Source organism: Drosophila suzukii, chromosome X, assembly GCF_043229965.1.
Source record: "Drosophila suzukii chromosome X, CBGP_Dsuzu_IsoJpt1.0, whole genome shotgun sequence".
Classification (NCBI taxonomy): domain Eukaryota; kingdom Metazoa; phylum Arthropoda; class Insecta; order Diptera; family Drosophilidae; genus Drosophila; species Drosophila suzukii.
The window spans coordinates 18,993,165-19,013,991 of NC_092084.1; the positions used below are offsets into that span (position 1 = coordinate 18,993,165).

The window sequence follows — 20,827 nt, forward strand, 5'->3', positions numbered from 1 at the left end:
AATTTTGAATTAGAATTAGTGTTCGCAGTGTTATTGTAGTTGTTGCTGTCGGTTCCCTAATGTTAAACTACTGTGTATTACGATTATTTCTAGTCTTCCGTTCTTTTCTCCTGTTTAAATTAGCTTGTAGTTTTTGTTGTTCCTTTTGTAGCAGTCTGAAAACCGAAACGAAAAAAAAGAGTTAATATACAGGTGGAAATTGAAATAGGAAATAAATTGACAATGTCGGCAAGTGCAGCAAATAAAATCCATTAAATTCCCATTGCATTCAATTAATTTGTTTGGTCGCGCACGTATGTAAGTTATGAACACAAGATTATTCGCCACTTAATATAATCGAATTTCAATTCAGGACCTATATCAGTCCGATCACTTGACCGGACCCGGAACAACTGCAGAAAAAAGGGTCAAGTCAACTGCAGGAAATATTCATGTCATGCCAATAGAGATGGAACTCTGGGCAGGCCCGGTAATATTGTCAATAATGACTCACGAAAGCCTTGCACAGTCACACTGATTCGTAAAAAAGGGGTTTCCCCCCAGTTACCAATAAAAATAAGGGATTACACCGGTCTACAAAACACGGTAACAGTAAAACAAACGTAACAGTAAAAAGGGTTCCATCCTTTAACAGTCATAAAAAGGGTTGCCAGTTATGAAAATAAAATGGAATGGTTTAGTTTAAGAAAAATACGGTATTAAGAAATAGGATTTTTTAGGATATTTTTTTGGTTTCATTTTAAAGTATTTTGATTTTTAATGATTAATTCATGGTAGTTTATTCATACTAAATAACAGAGCACCTTAACAGTGGTTTAACAGTCTTTTTGGGATCGCTTTGAGTGCGCTGACCTTAACATAGATTTTCGCATGCCTGCGAAGAAGACAGATGATGGAGGGGAGGAGAAGAACAAAAAGGAGACAGAAAGAGAGAGAGGAAGAAGGCCTGTGAGTGTGCCTATGTGTGTGTGTGTGTGCATTACTTCTGGGTCAAGGACGCGCTCGCAAAAGTGGAACAGAACAATCTGTCAATTGAGCGCGACGGCGCTGCAACGGTGCCGGTGACGAAAATAATAGAAGCAACAATAAGAACAACAACAGTTATGCACCAACATCGATTGTTCCCATCCTGCTCCCACCCACTGGCTGGCAAATGCAGCACTGCGCTATTTTCGGAGCAAAGTGCAAATGGAAATTGTTATTGTAAATTAGCAAATTGCCATAAATTACAATAGAGAGCGTTTATGAGAGCGGAAATATGCATTAGTACATATGTATGTAGGTAAGTAAGTATTTGCGAAGCATAAAAATTCTGACAACCCAATTTACTGGAGGAATGTTATATACATATGTACATATGTATGTATGTACTGGGAATTTAAAATTCATTTTTAAACATTTAAATTAAATAAACGAAATTAGTTTCAAATTTTAGCCATGGAAATAAAGTATATAAAGTTGTCGTGTCTGTTTATTATAGAGAAGTACGACTGTGGATTTTGTTAAATTACTGGATGCTTAGTTGTATTCAGTTAAAGCTTCCACCGACATTTGGTCTTTTTTTTAACACCGGGTGCCGGATGTAGATATCACGCCGCCCCCCTTTATCCAAAGCGCTCATTTATATGCATGTGTGTATGTAATTATTTTTTTTCATCTACGAACCAAAAAAAGGGCAGATTCACTTGGACTTGCATTCCAACGAAATGAAATAAAAGAAAGAAAAGAGCAAAATGCGTGGGTGTGTGTGGGTGGTTTGGTTTCTTTTTGGGTGACCCACAAAAAAAAGAATTGAAGCTATTTAAAAACCACATTTTTTCCCTGGATAAACAGCTTTCGTTGGCTTTTCTTTTTGGCCTACAACAATAAAATTATACATCAAATTACGTAAAACAGCCAAAGTTTGCATTATGGTATTTGAAAAAATTCTCATAAATAAATAAATATATATGTATGAAAATATATATGTACATATATTCATTTACACACATTCACACATTAAGAGGAGTACTTTTCTTAATGGTCCCTAGAATTACACTTCATTTTTCCAAGATTTCCTTAAAATTTTAGATTTTTGAAAGAGGGTCAATGTTATTTCCTGTTAACTGTTACATACATATATACGCATGTACATACTATGTGTACTCATTACAAGAAAGGATCACAGTTAAATCGCGTACCTGATAACCGTTATTCACTGACAACACATTCAATTGATCACTCTTTCCGTCGGTTCACTTATGTATTTAGTTAGTTGTATGGCATCTAAACCTTTTAGCATAGGATCACAGTTATTTCGCGTATCTGTGCGCGCCGTTATTTACTGTAAATAGTAATCAGCAAACGGGATGAAACAAAACAAAACAAAACGAAATGAAACGTCACTTGCACAAACACAATTGCTGCGTGCGCGCGTGCGTGCGTGTGTGTGCGCACTCACATGACGTCGACATTTGACAGTTTGTTTTGCTTTGTTTGACAGTTCTCGCATTTCTCTCTCGTCTGCTCTTTGCTCTCTCCGCTCTCCCTCGCTCTCTCCCTCTCTGTTGCGACGACTATTTTTAACAGCTCGGCAACAGAGGAGCAACAACAAGAAGAACTACAACAAAAAGAGGGTCAAAAATAGGAAGCAATAAAAGCGAAAACAAATGCACAATAAAATGCAAATGCCGCTCATTGCTAGAATTTCAATAAAGGAAGAAAAATAGAAAATAGCAGACTGCAGACAGCCAGCAGAAAATGCGAAAAATGTACCAAAATATTTGATCGAAATCAAATTTAAAACACCAATACACACAAGCGCACGCGCTAAAAACAACCGAGAGAAATGAAAAATTTAAATTTACGCAAAAAGTACCCCTAGATATAAGGCAAAGGCAAAAAAATGGTAAAATTTCAGTTCATTAACCCAAAACGAAAATGAAAACGAGAACAACAGAATGCAATGTGTGAAAAGGGAGAGAGGGAAGAAGAGGGGGCGCAAGGAGAGACAGATAAAACAAAAGGCATATTATACTAACAATAATAACCAACAAAAATACAAAAACAGTGAGCACACGGCAAACAGAAACAAAATAAAGTGAACTGCAAAATTCAGGTTCAAGGCCAAGCGACAATTCACAATTCACAATTGACGAGCCGCCATTTTAGGTTGATTTTTTATTGCTTATTTTTTATTAATATAAATCTATGATTTATACAATGACAGCTAACCTCGCTTAAATACAGTAGATATTCTTTAAAAATGAACAGTGCACATCAAAAATAAACTAATAAAATAAAATATTTCATTTTAAATAACAAAAAAACATTTCATGAATATAATTTTGAATGTAATAGTATGGAAAATATGATTTCTTATAGAGGTTTAAATTTTTCGACCTTCGGCTGTATCCACATGGTATTAAAAACCGATTAAGAATAACTATGCCTATTGGGTTCCTATCCACGTTTGCCTTATCTAGCCAAAAAAAAAAGGTTTAAAAACTGTCTTTCCCACGATTCGTGGTAAATATTCGCCCTTTTATTACCGCCCCCTTTTCGCCCACAAATTTCACAGCTCTCCAATTTCACTGGAACTCGACTCATACAAAAGAGTCGAGATTATTATTTTTTGAACTGAAAGGGTTTTGAAATGCGAGCTACGTGTCTGACAAGAGGAATCATAAACTACAATAAAATATGCAAACGCTGGCACTCACATACACCACAATTCCCCATTTATTGTACGTATTTATTTATTTCCGTTCCACATTTGATGGGTGTATCAGTTAAAGAAAAAAAAACGGGGAGTGTATGGTTTATCTCTGTAATTTTTTTTATATTTACGAAATAAATTCCAAATAAAAACAGGCAATGCACATATTTCGCATTAAAATACTATTTGATTAATGGAAAAAAAACAGGATATTGAAAAAAACAAATATGAGTAATGCACAATTAGGAGATTTCATTGGAAGTTGTTATAAAATACATTTCAAAAATATATAAATATATATTTTACATATATATTTACATATAAAACAAATAGGATGAAACAGTGCATTTCCAATGGGACCACATATCATATAATCACAATCATCCGGCGGATATAACAAGTGCAGCCACACATCCGCGCAACATGTTTGTTCGTGCCACCGCTCACGTTCGTTTTCATGCCCCAATGGAGATGGGGGAGAGGCAAGAGGCAGGAGGCACCTGTTTCGCTCCCTCTCCAGAAAATTCTCGGAGCGGAGCGGTACGTGAATCACGTTAGCAACAACAACAACAACAATGGTTGCATTTCACCATCACTGCAAGCGACAGCTCATCTTTACAGTTACAGTTATGTAGCCACAGCTACGGGCATTTTTAGTGCGTAATAGCAGTGCTGTAAAGGTCTCTGTTATGCAAAATGCAGATGCATTTCAAGCAGAACAAGCCGATCTAGGTTAGTTAAATTAAATTTAATTTCCAGTTTATCGATTTATCAAACATATTTAATACAAATTTTCCGGACAAGTAACTAAATAAAAACTTAATGGCTTGCAATTAATAAGCTTTCCGTTAGCCAATTTACTGTAATTGCTTCCAGTCCCTTTACTTTCTCACCCTCTTTTGTTATGCAAATTATAACAATCAGTGTAACTAATGGGTATACAATTTAGGAATATCAGGAGTAACTTTTAAATTTGTTTTTAGATTACTTTAGCAATTTTAGACGTACCCAGTATGTTTACACTCAGCAGAAACCCTGTTACAATGACCCAAATTCGATATTACAATGGCTAAGCGAAGCAAAAAAACCAACAAATGAAAGCCAATCGACGAAAAATGACCCTGTTCAATAAATGTATTACCAAAAAAGGCAGCAACAAGTTTTTTTTTGTCGGTGGATATACTTTGCCAAGATACTGTAGATACCATATTTATTGATTAAATACACATTACTAAGTGCACACATTTTTATGACATCTTGGATGTAACAAGGCAGCGGAAAACGAGAAGGGGGCAGATTAACATGTGTCAACAGCAAACATGCAAAATGTCGGAAATAATCGAAATACAACCAGGACGCAATTGTTAAATGTTTACGTCAGTCAAACGCATACTTCAGTGCGTAATAAATATTCCATTTATAAAAAACCCTGAAGACATTGGTAAACTGAAGTTTAAAGTACCTCAAATACATTCGATGAATTTAAAAATAATTTATAGTCCATGTTAAACCAAAGTGAAAATGTGATTCATTGAAGTTTTCTTTATAAGTGGTTGTTGAACAAGCAGGCTCAAGAGTTAGTCAGTCTTTTAGGTGACCTCATCGATAAGGATAAACCATACACAGTAAATTCCAGATTTAAAATACAGATGGTTTGGAAATTGCTAAAATTTAGGTGCAAGCTGTTTAAGATCTAAGAACTTTGATCAATATAATCGATTTAAAAAACTTTGGAATGATAATGCCAACTAAAATAGACTGTCAAATAGAAACCAATGACTAAGCCAGATCTCTTGGAAAGTTTTGAAACCAAATGGATGAGATTCTCAAGACCTTAACATATGGTTGGAACATTTCGATTGTCCGACTTATCTGTAACAATTTTCGCACTGCTAATCTACCAGTCACGTTTCCCAATTACAGCATCTATTTTACCAGGCACTTTTGGTGCTTGGTGCACATGGTAACCGAATAAGTCATGCAACGAAAACCAGTTGGGAGTTTAGAGAAGAAGAGGGGCTGGGCTTCTGAAGAGAGGCTAGGCAATGCGACCGGCTTTGGGGCTTCGTCATCAATTCTTCGCATTACTCAGAGAAAAGCATTTTGCACGTGTTAGCGGTCGAGTGGTTAACAGTCGCGATTAACCAGTTAACATTCGCGATTAACATTGCACTTGACATTGGCACCGGTGGCGATGGATGATGGTTTGCATTGTACTCACCTCTTAAAAGTCCTTAATTATTTGAATGGTTATTCCTTTGTATCCTCTTCTGGAGATGCTGGGTAGCTCGACCGGAGAGCCTGTAAAGAAATAAAAAGAGGCGATGAGCTTTTGGTAGGAGTGGCAGTATAAAGAAAAAAAACAATACCAAGCAAAACAGCTGGCCAAAGACAAAGGAAAAAACGAAGTAGAAAGAGAGGCAGGAATGAAAAATCTGCCCAGGTGTTGAAGATACAAATTAACATTTGCATGTGTGTACCTCTTGTCAGGACAGCAACGGTCAAGGTATTAGCACCACTTTTCAAAGAACTTACAAAGAAACTGATTCAATTTTTTTTTTCACAAATTTTTGTTGTACTTAGCTTAACTGCTTAGACTGACACAAGTTTCAAAGGTATATTGGATGTCGGTTTTTTTCTGATTGCTATTTATAAAAAAAAAATTGTATTAAAATTGATCTGGTTTGGGATTTGGTGCAGAAACAGCTTGCATGGTCTGCTGCACTATTATTGTGACCGCTGCTGTTTCTGCATTGAAAGCCAGAGGGGAGCTACAAAATGGGTTGACAATTGCTTAGGATAGAGAAACATCCAAAATGCGTACCTTTTGCCAGGGCAGCTGCGGTCCGACTATTAGCACCACTTTTCAAAGAAGTTAAAAAACAACCGAATTAATTTGTTTTGTTTTTTTCACAAATATTTTTTACGCTTTTTTTTTTAGAAGTTTTCGATGTGCTCGGCTTAACTGCCTTCGTTAAACTAACTTTGTAAGTCGAATGCGTAGTGTCAATAGGTTGACATAAATTTCAAAAGGTATCTTGATGCTTTTTTTTCAGATTGCTACGTTTCAAAAAATGTGTTAAAATTAATTTGGTTTGAAATTAGCTGCAGAACCGGTTAGCATGGTCGCCTGCTCTATAATTGTGACCGCTGCTGTTTCTGTATGGAAAGCCAGAGGGGAGCTACAAAATGGGTTGACAATTGCTTAGGATAGAGAAACATCCAAAATGCGTACCTTTTACCTGGGCAGCTGCGGTCCGACTATTAGCACCACTTTTCAAAGAAGTTAAAAAACAACCGAATTAATTTGTTTTGTTTTTTTTCACAAATATTTTTTTACGCATTTTTCACAAATATTTTTTACACTTTTTTCACAAGTTTTCGATGTACTCAGCTCAACTGCTTTCGTTTAACTAACTTTGTAAGTCGAATGCGTAGGGTCAATGGGTTGACAGAAGTTTCAAAAGGTATCTTGATGCTTAGATTGCTATGTTTTCAAAAAATGTGATAAAAATTATTTTGGTTTGAGACTTACTGCAGAACCGGTCTGCATGGTCGCCTGCTCTATAATTGTGACCGCTGCTGTTTCTGTATGGAAAGCCAGAGGGGAGCTACAAAATGGGTTGACAATTGCCTGGGATAGAGACACATTCACATCCACAAGAACCGGAGAGCGGAAATGCTGCGTGCCCGAGAAATCAACGAGTTCTACAAAAATCCCATTAACAAGATAGAAAAACAAACACCCCATCCACAGGCACATATCAGCAATACGTATGTACTTTTGTATGTACATGTGTATGCTTAACTGCATGAATACATAATTTGTTCAGTGCACTCAGTCCACAATGTATGACTCAATATGATAAAAAAGAATAATACAAAACTCGATTATAATAATTCCTAGGGAGTACGTGCCAGTGTTGAAAAATTCACGACATGCTCCACATTGAAATGTCCCCGGCAATTCCAGTACATCCCATAGGGAAAAAGTAATAACAATAAATATAAAAGACAACCCCAAAATTTTGGTTGCCCTTAAGTCAATGAACTGGTATATCTTTGCCAACTCTCCACCCTCCTACCTCTTTTTTTTACCACTCCTTCTGAGAAAAACAGAAGACGCCAAGAAGAAGAAAGCAAGGAAAAGTAACAAGACCAAGTCGTTGACATGTCCTCCACAAAAACAAACGAACGTACTATGGGATATGGGATCCAGACAGAGACAGCTGTCGATTTGTTATGATTAACCGTTATTTAGTGGGGACAGAAATGGAGAATCGGCGAGAAGAGAGAGATACTTCAAGGCCCCAGACAAGGGCAATATATTTCAGTGGTTATACCCCTATAATAATCGAGAGTTGCAAGATTTAAAATAAAATTGTTCCCATAATCTATACTTTCTGTGGAATAAAAAAAACTTCAAAAAATTATTATAACGGAAACTATTACAGAAGACTTTCAATACAATTGCACGTACTACATTCTCAAATATAGAGTAAAAAAATAGAGTATTTATTATTGCTATACCCTTATTGCATCGTTATATGTACACTTATAATCCAATGTAGAAAGACCTAAAATATGAACAATTGTTCCAACGATCTAACTTTTTTCCGTACAATAAAAAAACTTCAAAGTTATTAAAATTGAAATTTTTTAAGAAAAAAATTTCCAATTTGGCAAAACCCTATCTAAATTTATAAAAATCTGTACAAAATATAGAGTATTTTGAATTGGATTAGGCACGTTTTCACATACATACATACGTAGTGTTGAAACAACGCCGAATGCAGGATAATGAAATCAATACACCCAACCAACGCAAAGGTTCAAGTGACCCAAGGGCAAAGTACGGACCGTTTGTTGAGGGATACATACATTGGGAGGCGGAGGGATTACGGTCCGGCGAGACAGGATAAAAAGTCAGACGGAAATTAGCTTTTATCGCTGACCTTGGGGGTGTTCGTTGTTCGTTGTTTGAAAAGCAAAATATAGGTATCTATGTGCATATGTATTTATATGCACACATATATATAAATACTTAAAGTGGCATTGCTGTTGGCATAAACCATGTGCTAATTGATTGCGTTTTGGCTTAAACTGCTAACTCGCTGTAACCACAATGCGTGTGTTCGACCAGCAAATAAAAAAATACATAACTATAAAAACGAGCTCCTTGGCAATGAGTTTCACAATTAAACAGTGTTATGGAAAAGTAGGTTTATCTATGCAGCTACAGTTTTTTTCAAAATTGAAATGTTTATTATAATATATTTATGTTTGGCTTTTGAGAAAAACTATAAAAGCTGATCAGGGTCAACGTTTTTAGTTGTTTTTCGAAGAAAAAAATCGATACTTTTGTAACCTACTGTGATTAACTACTTGTTATTTTATTTTTACTGCGCTTCATTTCATACGTACGGACACAACTTTTTGCGTGTTAATCAATTAAAGAAATATTCTACATTTAAATACATATGTACTATAAAAAAACATCATTTTTGTTGTAATCTGTGGAAAGCTGACGTCATAAAATATCAAAAATGTTGGACATTTTATAATTTTTCACTCAGTGTGTACGCACTTCTCTTCGAAAAGGGGTCACACTGAATGAAAAGCATGAGCATGACACACTTATTTCTCTCTCTGTTGAAGATTTCGGTTCTCTTTTGTACTTGTGTTCTGCTTTAAAAGAAGACGCCACAAAGAAAGCGCACAAAACGGAGGCGCAAAACATTTACAGTTATGCGAAGGAAAGTAAAAGTCGAAATCAATGAATTTGTATTGTTTGTTTTGGAATATATGCAAAATTAGAAAGAAAAAAAAATCATTGAGAAAATAATAAAACAAAAAGTGGCAAAAAACAAGGTTGAGTTCGTACAGTAGAAATACTTTTGAATGCATTTTTCAATACTTTACACATTAACATTAATATTACATCAATAAAAAAAATTTTAACAATTAAGGTTTTTATCTATGCTTGATTTTTTAGTTAAAATACAAATTAACTAGCTTAACAAAGTATATGTTTGAGTATACATATATGAATATTTTTCAAATATAATGTCCCTGTGCCAAATGATCACTGTAGTTTCACTCATTGTTCCTAAAATATTTTTCTGCATATTCTAATAGTTCCAATCTCCACTGTGTCTGCCATTTTGCTTTGGGCATTTGCTTTTCAAGCTTCGTTTTCATAGTTGACTTAAATCTTTCACAGCAGACATTGGCCATCTCTCTCGCACGCCGCAAACAAGTTGGATTTACCGTTGCGTATTTTCTTAGTTTTTATTTTGGCTTTGCTGTTGATTTTAATTGCCCACAAAAAGAAGCAACAATAAAAAAGTTTGACGATAATGATGATGAGTAACGAAATGATGAGTAAAGTGTAAAGTGACAAAAAAAATACAGAGCCAAAATCAAAAAGAGAGAGAGAAAGAGAGGAAAAGTGAGGGAGTGAGGGGCTGAGAGAAAAATAACTGAAATATTTTGACTCAAAATAAACAAATGGTTTGAATTTGAAATTGATTATCAGCCATAAAATTCGCTGGTGATGGTGGCTTATCGCCTTATCACACTTTTGTTTCCCCAGTCAGCACTTCTCTTTTACTCTTTACCCTTCAGTAAAAATATTATAAAAACAATGAAACTTTGACTATTTAACAATTATTTAAAAAATTCTAATACATATTATTGAAATATTTTGGAGTTATGTAGTTTCTGGCTGCCTCTACTGCTTACTCTTCTCCTTCTAAGAATAAGAATTTATATTATTTGCCAACCGTTTTTGGTCATTTTCCAGATAAAACAAAAACAAAACGAACACGATAAGCTCATCCAAGTGACGTCATGTGGCTTGTCGTTTTAATGTAAAAATGTCAGGCACTTGAAACATTTTTTTTTTGTAGTTGTTCCGGCGGTTTTCAACGACTGCCAGCGAAGTGGGTCAATATCTTAATTAATTTTAATGGGCTTAATTTAAAGACAAAGGAAGCGAGCACTAACAAAGTTACATCAATCATTTGCGTATTGCAATCGTTTGGAAAAGGGAAAAATAAAATGGGCGAGGGGGAGAAGCCATGTTTTCTGCTCTAGTTTTTGAAAAATGCAACCTTAAACAAGAAAAACAATAGAAAAATATACAGTTCGTTTTCAAGAACATTATGTTTTGAAGAACTGGTTCGTAGATACATATGTAATAATACAAGAGAATATTATCTTTAAAGGGTTTTCCCTAAGTAGTATATTAAAGCAACTGAAGTGTTTATTTCCTATTATTTTAAAATTCGTAGTAATATTTATAATCGCTGTTGTTTATATTTCGACGTGCTTTCTAGTACGTCAATTCGTAGTGACGACACATGTACCTACATTTGTACATTTGTACCTGATAAACATGAGTTTTTGTACATTTGTACATATCTTTCTGCATAGGTAACGGAATCGGAATCTTGGGATCGCCGCACATATTTTAGATAATTTAATAAAAAGGGCGTGGAAGCAAAACAAGGCTTAGTAATACTACAAACAGAGATATACTGAAATATTTATGTATGCATGTATATACCACTAGAATTTAGCGATAACAAAAAAATGCGGGCATCTGATTTATGTAGAAAGAGGCTAGGGAGAGGGAGAGAAAAAGAGACGAGAGAGAGCGATCAAGCCGGAAGTAACGTTTTAAAGAAGAAGACGAGTGTAACAGATGCATTTAACAGTAACAACAACAGCGATCGTTGACAGGTAGGGCATTTAAAAGGGAGAGAGAGAGAGAGGGAGAACTGCAAACTGCGATTTATATAGGATTTTATGGGTGTGTGTGTGTCTGTGAGCTCATAATGCACGTGCACGTGTATGTGTGCCTGTCTGACCTCGTTGGCAAACTAAAAAAATAATAATAAAGAAGAGCATGAAAAGTGTGGAATATGGCAGAGCGAATGAAGGCGGAAAAAGAAGCCGCACCTAAAAAAAAATCTATTACATCACTAGGAAAATTGACACAAGCATTGGGGCATTTACATACGCGCACACACACACGGCCAACAAAAGCGTACAAGTGTGTGCGTGAGTGAGCATGTCGAAAACGGAAGCAAATTGAGCATTGAAAAATACAGTCATTTTGACCCCACAAACATGTGAAATCCAATAAATTAAGATAAGATTGTGGGGGAAACAGTTCTTGTAATAAACGAGAACCATATATTTTTAAACGAGTTTTTACTCAATAATGAAACACAGAACTAAATAACCCTTAAAAATAACCTTCTCCTTCATTGTTTTTGTATAAAATTAACCATTTTAGAATTAAAATGTTCGTTCATCTTATAAAGGGGAAAATAATTCGCAATATTTATACATATATTTGTAATACATTTTAAATATCAGTTGAAAAGGTTTAATTAGGCACAAAGCCAAGAGTAAATAACGAAGATTCGGCATAACGTAATCGCTTGCTGATATCGAAAAGATATAGTACTATCCTCTGTAAGTTGCATTTCCTAAGAAAAATCATAATTGTTCGAAAGAACTTTGATTACTAATGGTAAAACTGAGAGAATTCAGTAAAATACGAGATTTGTATTGCTATAAATGCTAAAATGTGCAAATATGCGAACTGCAACTGCCTAAAAACCCACTAAAATATCTAATGAATTGAAATTTACGGACGAAGAGCGACATAAAAATACAATCTAAGCCCACGGGCGACTACAACTACAACTGCTAGAAACTTCTTTTCGAGGAAAAATCATTGAAAATATTCCCCAAAACGAGAGAGTCTCAGCAGAGAGCGGCCGGCTACGGCTACAAAGCGACAACTGAGCACACGGCGAATTCGAAGTCAACTCGCTGTATTTATTTAGCATGGGGACGTCGACGTCGGCAGCGAAGCGAAGTTCGTTGAAATTTTGAATGTGTGACAACGCGGTTCAGTCTGCCGCCAGCGCGGCCCGAAGCAGTGGTATTTGTTATAAAAATATTTCACGATTTACTTGAAGACTCATCCACTGACTCGCTCCCTCTCTTTCGCCCCGCTCTCTGGCCGTCCCTGTCTCTCGCCCCGCTGCTGTTAACGCTTTCTAACAGCATGTTAACCAACTGAGCGTTAGCAGGCGAATTTGAATGCCAAAGGACAAAGGATGAAGATTTACCGCTAGGGCAGCAAAAGGCAGACACAGTGGGGCAGAAATTGCACTTTTCAATGAAAAAGTATTCCTTTGCCCACTGTGAACCGTAGATATCGTGCAGGCTTCTTAGGAAATATACATCACAATATATATTTGAATGCTTGCAAAAACACCTTGCCTATGATTTTCTTCACAGCTTTGTCCATCGAAAGTAACTAGGAGAAAAAGAAGCAGCCCCGCGTGACGTCAGCCCGCCCACAAAACACACTCGAAAGTATTGAAAAATGCAGACATTTTTTGTTTGGTTTTCAGCAACTCTCTTTTTTTTTGGTTATTGTTTATTGGTTTTTTTAACGCACCGCTGAAATGTTAATAACAGCCCTCGTTACTGTTAAGTGGTCACACTCTCTCTCAATTTTTCTTTGTGGTTTCAATGAAAGTGAGCTACAAAGCTGCAAATCGAAATTCGTAATGATTTGATTTGATTGGAATTTTAAAAATTTTGAGTCTCAATGAAGCGAAAGAAAAACAATGAGTTAAATAATAAATGGAGGATGAAATTTATGCGAAACGAGTTATGAAATGTGAGCGAGAGCGAGAGAGCTAGAGGAAGTGTGCGAGGGGGGAGAGAGAAAGAGAGCAAGTTACATTATTTGCTTTGCGATTTTTTCGTTGTTCGATTTTCACTTAAAACTAAACTAGGCGTACAATAGATGTATTAACTAAGATATACCACAAAATACAACTAAAACGAAAATCGAAGGGGGGTAAAGAAAGAAAATTCAAAAAGTAAAAAGAATGAAATGAAAAAAATATCACCTTTTTTGTAGTAGGTCGTCGCGTCGTCTAGTTCTCTCCCCCTCTCTCTCTCTCCAGCTCTCTTTTGTGGCTTTGTTGCTGTGGCGGCCGACGCTGCTGCTGCTCTCTCTCGTTCGCTCTCGCCCTCTCTCTCTGTTGCTGCGCGCTATCTCTTTCTATCCCGTTGCCTTGCAGCGGAGCTCGGCTGCCGTCTCGCTTGCACTTGTGCTCCGCTGCTCTGCTTCTGCCGCTGAATTCGCTGTTAACTTTTCGCTGCTCTCTCTTTGCTGGTTTTCGTTTTCGATTCAGATTTAGAATCTATCTTTTAATGAACAATTTCAACACACTTTTCTTTGATTTATTTCTTAGTTGATTGCTTGTGATTTGTGTTTGTTGTTGTCCTTTTACTCTAAACTGAAGACAATGAAAAATGAGGGGGTTTTCGGGGGGGAAAGAGGGTTGTCTCGTCTAAATTTGGAGCAAGCAAGCGAACGGCGAATTGGGCTCGCTGGCGACGAGAGCGAGGCGAGCGAAACGCGGCGAACAACCGAAACACTATGGCATTGGCAATGGCAGCGCTTGTAGCCCGCCTTCAGTGTGTGAGTCGCGATAAACGCGAGCGAAACGGGCGGCGCAACTGAAGACCGCGCGTACCGACCGACCACACGCACACCACCGCACCACATACCATATACATATACGGGCGAGAGAGCGCATGCTCTCCGCCACACACACGTTTCTTGCCGTTTCTCCGCTTTGTGGCGCCGCGCGCGAGTTTTGTCGCAGCAGCAAACACGCAATAAAAGTTCAAAAACAGTTGAAGTATACCGCGACGCGAGTAAAAATCTTTCCTTCGACGTCGTCGCTGTTCGTTGTAGTAGTTGTTGTTGTTGTTTCTATAGTGTGTTCCGTTCCGCGAATTTTCATGTGCATTTATATATGTACATATATATGCTTGTATATATGACTAGCCAAAAGGTAAATTAACGGAAAAAAACGAGATCAGGAATAAAAGTTGTAAGAAAATGTGTCAAATATCTTGAAAAACCCCCAGTATTTTTGTAATTTTTTTTTGTTTAAATTAATCTGCATATCATGGTGTGCGGCGGCGACGGCTGCATTTCATTTATTTATTTGGCTCGCTAAAGATCTTGCTTGCTCCAAATTACAATTAAAAAAAAAAATAATAAAAACGTTTGCTTTGCGTTGCGTTAAGTCGTCGACTGCATTATTATTATTATTAAATGTGAGTAGTATCGGTACCAGAGAGGTGAATGTAGATGACCAAAATTCTGAGAGCACAAGTCTGAGCACACACGATACGTCTTCTTCGTTTGGCCGTTTCACTTTGAGCAGCGTGACCGTGGTGCGTCGATATAATATGCTCGCCGCCCCACGCTAAATGTGCCCTAACGCGTTGCGGTATGTTCGGCGAAAATACCACAAATCCCAGACCGAAACCCATGTGGGGAAATCAGCTTAGCGTGGTTGCCTCAATTGCAGTGCTCCATTGCGTTTACTGCTCTTTAACTAAGTGCAGTGGTCTAGTTTTCTAAATGAATAACCCTAATAACACAAAGAGTCAAAATTGTAGTAATAAAAAACAAAAGAAAACATGCATATTACAATGCTAGAAAAAAAATACCAGATTTTTGTGCACCACAGACTAAAACCCAATGGCCAAAACAGCTGGGCTGCTTTTTTTTAATTCAAAATTTGAGGCCATACGATTGTTATAAATTTCTCATTCTCTAGTTGTGTTTACTCTTAATTATTAGACAGAAGTGTGTTGTTGTTTAAATATATATACTATATGTACATATACGAATTAAACCCCACAAATTCCAGATGACGCTTCAGAGCGGACACAAACCCATTTAAGAAAACAGCTGTGTGAGTCTATAACATATATTTTTTTTTTAAATTTCAGATTCTCTGCCACAGTTCGGCACTTCATCTATGAAGAAACTATGCTTTCCGTGCGATCCGACTTGTTTGAGAATACGAAAATAAACTACAGTGATATTAACTTTACATTTCAAGTTGGATCGCGCCAAGGCTCGAGACTTATTTACTCTTGCGACGACAATCAGTTGTATTGCAAAAACAAGAAGCTGACAAATGGGGACACAACCTACACGTGCCGCATTAAGAGCTGCAAAGCGCGAGTCTATTTGTCGGAGGATGAAACACGTGTTTTCTCCTGTGAGGACCATCTCCGCCATAGCCATGGAGCCCAGGATAGCGAGATAAAGAAAATCATTGCGATCGAAGAAATCAAGAACAGGTGCAAGCTTACTAACACAGATTTGAAACAAGTTTTCAACGAAGTAATGGCCGAGTAAGTAGGCATTTGTCAAAAACAATTGTATTTAGAATATCATATATTTTGCTATAGATTTAATGGCAGCTATATAATATAGTAGTCGTACTAAATAAACAATTTAATTTGAAATTCTAAAAATCTTTAAAAAATCATTATATTCATAATGGGGTCAGAAATGTCTCCTTCGCTAAGTTTCAAACTTCCGACTAAAATCATAATAGCCTCTGGAAAGGTATACAATTAGAGTTGAATTAAATAATTGTCTAAAAGAAAAGAAAAATTGTCAAAATATATACCTACTATTCAAAACATGTTATGTTTTTGCCATCTAAGTTGCATATATTTCGGTTTCATTGATTTTTCATTTTTGTCTACAGTTACTTTGTTTATTTAAGGTACAATCAGAAGAACCCCATGTTATCTTACTGTTTTATTCATGTTCTATATTTCTTTTTATTCATAGATACACTCAGGAGGGAGATGAAATTAAAATTTCCTACGATAATTGCAAACGGACATTGCAACGCAAAAGAAAGGAATTTGGGGAAAAAATCCGAGGAAAATGCTTTTCGAAAACGTCGGTTACGTGTAAGTTGTATTTGAAAGCCTTGTAATAATTCTAAATTAAAATTAAATTGTTCTTATAGGACCCCGAGCCAAAAAATAATGGATGGAGTGACTTTTCCCACAAGCGATATATTTTGCATTGGTGGGATTAATAATAATAACTTTTAAGAAGTTGCAAAAACAAAATGACCCAATTCTATTGAAATGTATTTACTTACATATAAGACTGAACTATGATTTTCTTAAGCAAAATAAGAATCTCCTTTGTATATTTTGAATACTGTGAAATGTTGTATTGTTGAACAACTAAGAAAATAATGTATAACTAGGCTGCGTAGAAAAGCCAAGCGTCTCAGATGCCGATCTCATTAAAATAAACATAAATGTACAAATTACAAGCCTTTCCTTTTAAAAGCAAAAAAATTATTATTAAAAATCTGCATATAATTAAATGAATGGAATTCTAATAAGTTTTTTAAAAAGTTTTATTTAAATAGGCAGACATTTCTGCAAAAAAAAAATTTTCGCAGGGTGTTCATTGTTTTCAAGCAAGCCACTTTATCACTTTATATTTGAATAGCACAAAACACACACACCAAATTAATCAGCACCGTGGTAAGCATGTATACAAAAATCGTAGAATTTACTAAAGCAATGTCGTTATTTTCACGAAAAAATCCAACCAATTTACAGAACACAATTATAAATAGTATATTTTTAATTTTTAAAGTAAAGAGCGATTTAGTTTTTTTTTATTTATTTTCTTTCGTTAGTGTAATTTTTTCAATGCTTTTCAAGGATAAGCTAATTGTTAAATTTTTCCAAAAATCGCGGTATTGAATCCCACATTTCATTTCTTTTTAGTCCAACCCACCTTTACTAAACTTTATTTTAAATTCAACCAACTTTTGGCGAAACAGGTGGCCACAACAAAAACAATTAGAGACGGCACAAAAATCTACCGATAGGTGTGTGTACGCGCTATATGACAAACGGTCTCTTTAAAATGATGCGACACCGCTAAATTAGCGGCGACACCCACCTGCGATTTTGGTAAGACCGTTTGGAATATTTGTGGTATATTTTAGTATATTCTTAAATATACCAAATAAATAAAAATGGCATTTAAAGTGCCGGATGGTATATTTCATAAAAAATTCCGCAGTCACACTGTCGATAGACATCACCCGATATCGATAACATATTAAACACTGTTGTTGTTAATTAAATTTTATTTTACCCTTAAAAAACATTTAAACAGAGGACATCCGTAGAACGGAATCGAATTGCAGGCGAAGGAACTGGAAGTGAACCGATGGGCCAGGATGTTTCCGAGGGCGTTTGTCTTGTTGCTGCTGGTCGCATTTAATGCCGGTTCTCCTTTGGGCAGGGATGATGAACGATTCCACGAGGAGCTAGTGGTTCGCCCACTGTCCGGCGACCATGTCAACACCTATTTCCAGTTCACCACGCGCTGGCACTACGGGGAGAAGGATAACCGTGAGTTTCCCCGTTTTCCCATCATTGCATTCCAGTGGGCGGGGATCGCCTGCCGGTATTACTGAAATACAGGTCCCACTCGTTATGGTGCATTTTTGTAGTTACTTGCTATTTTAGCGATGGTTTGCTTTGCATTTCTATTTGCATTTTAAAGGTCCTTAATTTGTTCTGATAGGTTACCCAAAACCAAACATACGGAGCACACCACTTCACCAAAATAATCACGATTTCTAAATGGCAGACCTCTGAATGTTTTGGTTTTTGTATTTTAACGTTAGCTATCCAAGTTTCTGATAAATTGCAGAAAATGAACCCAAATCTGTCTTTTCACAGCGCAGAACATTACCATTTCTTAGCCTTCCAAGGTTTATAATTTACTGAACATTGAGTTTGGTGATCCCAAATCAAGATTTTTAAATACGAATTTTTATTGTTTATTTTCAAGCGGTATACATTTAAAAAGGTTTTGTTTTAATGTAATTTTAATTTATGAAATTACCCTTTTACCAGTCTAAGAGTAGATCTAAACTAAAACGCAATAATATATAAATATCTACCTAGGTGCAACAGAGATCTCAACTAATTTCCCATCTGCTCTTTCAGTTTACCACACCCAACTGACGCCCCGCGTGATTGCAGAGCTGTTGCAGCAGTTTGCGGTCAAGGAACTGCACATTGGGTTGACCCAGGGACTGTGGCGCTACGAGACGTGGGGCTATCCCATTGTGGAGGCCACCAGCGGTGCGGAGATGTGGGCGTGGTTTAGCGGCTTCAATCTGACCAATGACGAAGTGGACCGCCAATGGAAGGAGCTGGCCAATGTCTTCTCCGGCGTCCTTTGTGCGTCTCTGAATTTCGTTGACAACACGAATAGTATTGCACCGAGACATTTGATTCGTCCACAATTTATGCCTGCCAATGGCCGCAAATTCGTGAGATACTCGACACTGCCGCGTGAGATTGTGTGCACGGAGAATCTGACGCCGTGGAAGAAACTACTGCCATGCGGCAGCGCTTCCGGCTTTGCATCGCTCCTCAATTCCGGACATGTTCACAACACCAAATACCATTCGCTGGGCCTGAAGGTGCGTGTACTGTGCGAGGATCACGACGAGGACAACTGCATCGTGGAGCTGACCCAGACGGCCAACTTGGTCTACGATCTGCGCCTCTTCGAGCTAAGCAACAATGACTTCTCGTTGCGTCGACTTTTCGGCATGGGGCTGAATGGCTTCTGTGAGCTGGCCCAGAGTTCAAAGATCTATGTGCAGCGCAACGAGCAAGGCGAGCGCTTCCAACTGGTTCCGGCACCCATGCACGAGGTGAAGAGCACTCGCGGTGGCCACACCGTCGTCTATTCCGTGTACGATATGCACGAGCAGTTCAAGGATGCGGGCGAGAGGCTGTTCAATGTGGCATGGCTGTCGCCAAAGAGCGAGAATCGTCGGCGCAATCTGGCAAAGCCAGTCATGCCGCCAGTGACAGTTCATCGATACCTATTAGGGCATGGCCAGGAGCGGGGCAGGATTGTCACGGAGGTGACCAACTCGCACTACGATGCCCTGCCCATTATGGTGCAGGAGGTTATACCTTGGTATGTGCACGCCTATTTGCACACACTCTCCATCCGAAGAAAGCCGCATCGTCTTAACGAATACGGACGCCAGCGACTGCCCTTCAAGCTGCTCCACTATACGCCCGGAAAGCAGAGGGAACTGCCCTCCCACCTGGAGATTGGGTTCATGCTGCCAGGTCAGACTTCGGCCCTGATAACCATCGATGTGGATTATCTGCTGCTCAAGTGGCTGGAATACCCGCCGGATGCAAATCATGGCCACTATATTGGGGCCGCCATTGTGTCCAGCCAACTGCCGATGGGCAGGAACTACACGGCTCTGCCGGCGGAGGGACATCTCTTCGAGCATTCGTTCAACGCCACACGACCGAGCTATGTGCTCAGTTTGCATACGGAGGCGCTGATTGTCTCGCTGCCCACGCCGGATTTCAGCATGCCGTACAATGTGATCTGTCTGGCCTGCACGGTGGTGGCCCTGGCTTTTGGACCCATCCACAGTGTGGCCACCAAGATGATCATTGTGGGTCGCCAGACGTCGGCGCCCAAGAACTTTGTGAAGAAGATCTTCTGCAAGATTTTCCGACGTGGCAAGGCGGCCGAAGGAGCTGGAGAGACTGAGGGAGCACCAACATCGGGTGCTACGGAATTTGCTTCCACGAGAGCTGCTGCAAGACCGGCTGGCGGACCATCGGGTGACCAGCCGCTGCTAGAAGATCTCGATGAGGAAGAGGAGGAGCAGGACTAGAAGGTGATCCAAACAGCCACGGGAGTCGTGATAAGCTTCCACTGATATACCTTTAGAATTCCAATAAAATTATATTACAATACATATTCCTGAAGAACAATGCTATTCGCTATCCGCTATTCATATTGGTGTAGGCTTATGGAAATATCCGGGAGCATGACGAACAGTATTTTCAATTTATGAAGGCATTTAATACATGTTTAAATGTTTTAAAATTGCGTTCCCCCATATAAAAATGTCATAAATGTTTTTTTAAGGAACTTAATGCTTGATACGATAAACAAAAATGATTACGATAAAAAATGTTTTTAAATATATGTATACATGTATATGTCGGATATAAGATGATGTATATTAAGTTGGAAAAAGCTTCTTTAGACTAAGATGTGTTAGAATCACGGACGAATCAGAATTGTAAATTATCTTTGTCGTCCTGGGAGGATTTTATTAACAGTGAGCTCTAAATATTAAAATCCAATAATACGTACAT

The 20,827-nt window shown here is 37.7% G+C and overlaps 2 protein-coding genes across 3 annotated transcripts; both read left to right on the forward strand.

Annotated features, from left to right (window-relative positions):
* The first annotated feature begins 1,229 nt into the window (after positions 1 to 1,229).
* Positions 1,230 to 16,914, forward strand: LOC108005300 (leg arista wing complex). 2 transcript variants are annotated; one of them, XM_070997560.1, is made up of 4 exons: positions 1,230 to 1,282; positions 15,554 to 15,964; positions 16,413 to 16,537; positions 16,597 to 16,914. In XM_070997560.1, coding segments are annotated over exons 1-4 (576 nt in total). In that variant the 5' UTR covers positions 1,230 to 1,244; the 3' UTR covers positions 16,599 to 16,914. The 2 variants fall into 2 exon arrangements, with proteins under 2 accessions (XP_070853661.1, XP_070853662.1); XM_070997561.1 differs by lacking the exon at positions 1,230 to 1,282 and adding an exon at positions 15,011 to 15,045.
* Positions 16,915 to 17,686: 772 nt separating this feature from the next.
* Positions 17,687 to 20,421, forward strand: PIG-T (phosphatidylinositol glycan anchor biosynthesis class T). The gene is made up of 2 exons (XM_017068721.4): positions 17,687 to 18,016; positions 18,620 to 20,421. Exons 1-2 carry the CDS (start codon positions 17,842 to 17,844, stop codon positions 20,335 to 20,337), a joined length of 1,893 nt encoding a protein of 630 aa, XP_016924210.2. The 5' UTR covers positions 17,687 to 17,841; the 3' UTR covers positions 20,338 to 20,421.
* The last annotated feature ends 406 nt before the right edge of the window (positions 20,422 to 20,827 follow it).

Coding starts and splice junctions, on each gene's coding strand:
- LOC108005300 (XM_070997560.1), top strand. CDS start 1,245: ATGAGAGCGGAAATATGCATTAGTACATATGTATGTAG. Junction 1,283..15,553: donor ATTAGTACATATGTATGTAG/GTAAGTAAGTAT, acceptor TTTAAATTTCAG/ATTCTCTGCCACAGTTCGGC. Junction 15,965..16,412: donor TTCAACGAAGTAATGGCCGA/GTAAGTAGGCAT, acceptor TTTTATTCATAG/ATACACTCAGGAGGGAGATG.
- PIG-T (XM_017068721.4), top strand. CDS start 17,842: ATGTTTCCGAGGGCGTTTGTCTTGTTGCTGCTGGTCGCATTTAATGCC. Junction 18,017..18,619: donor CTACGGGGAGAAGGATAACC/GTGAGTTTCCCC, acceptor CTGCTCTTTCAG/TTTACCACACCCAACTGACG.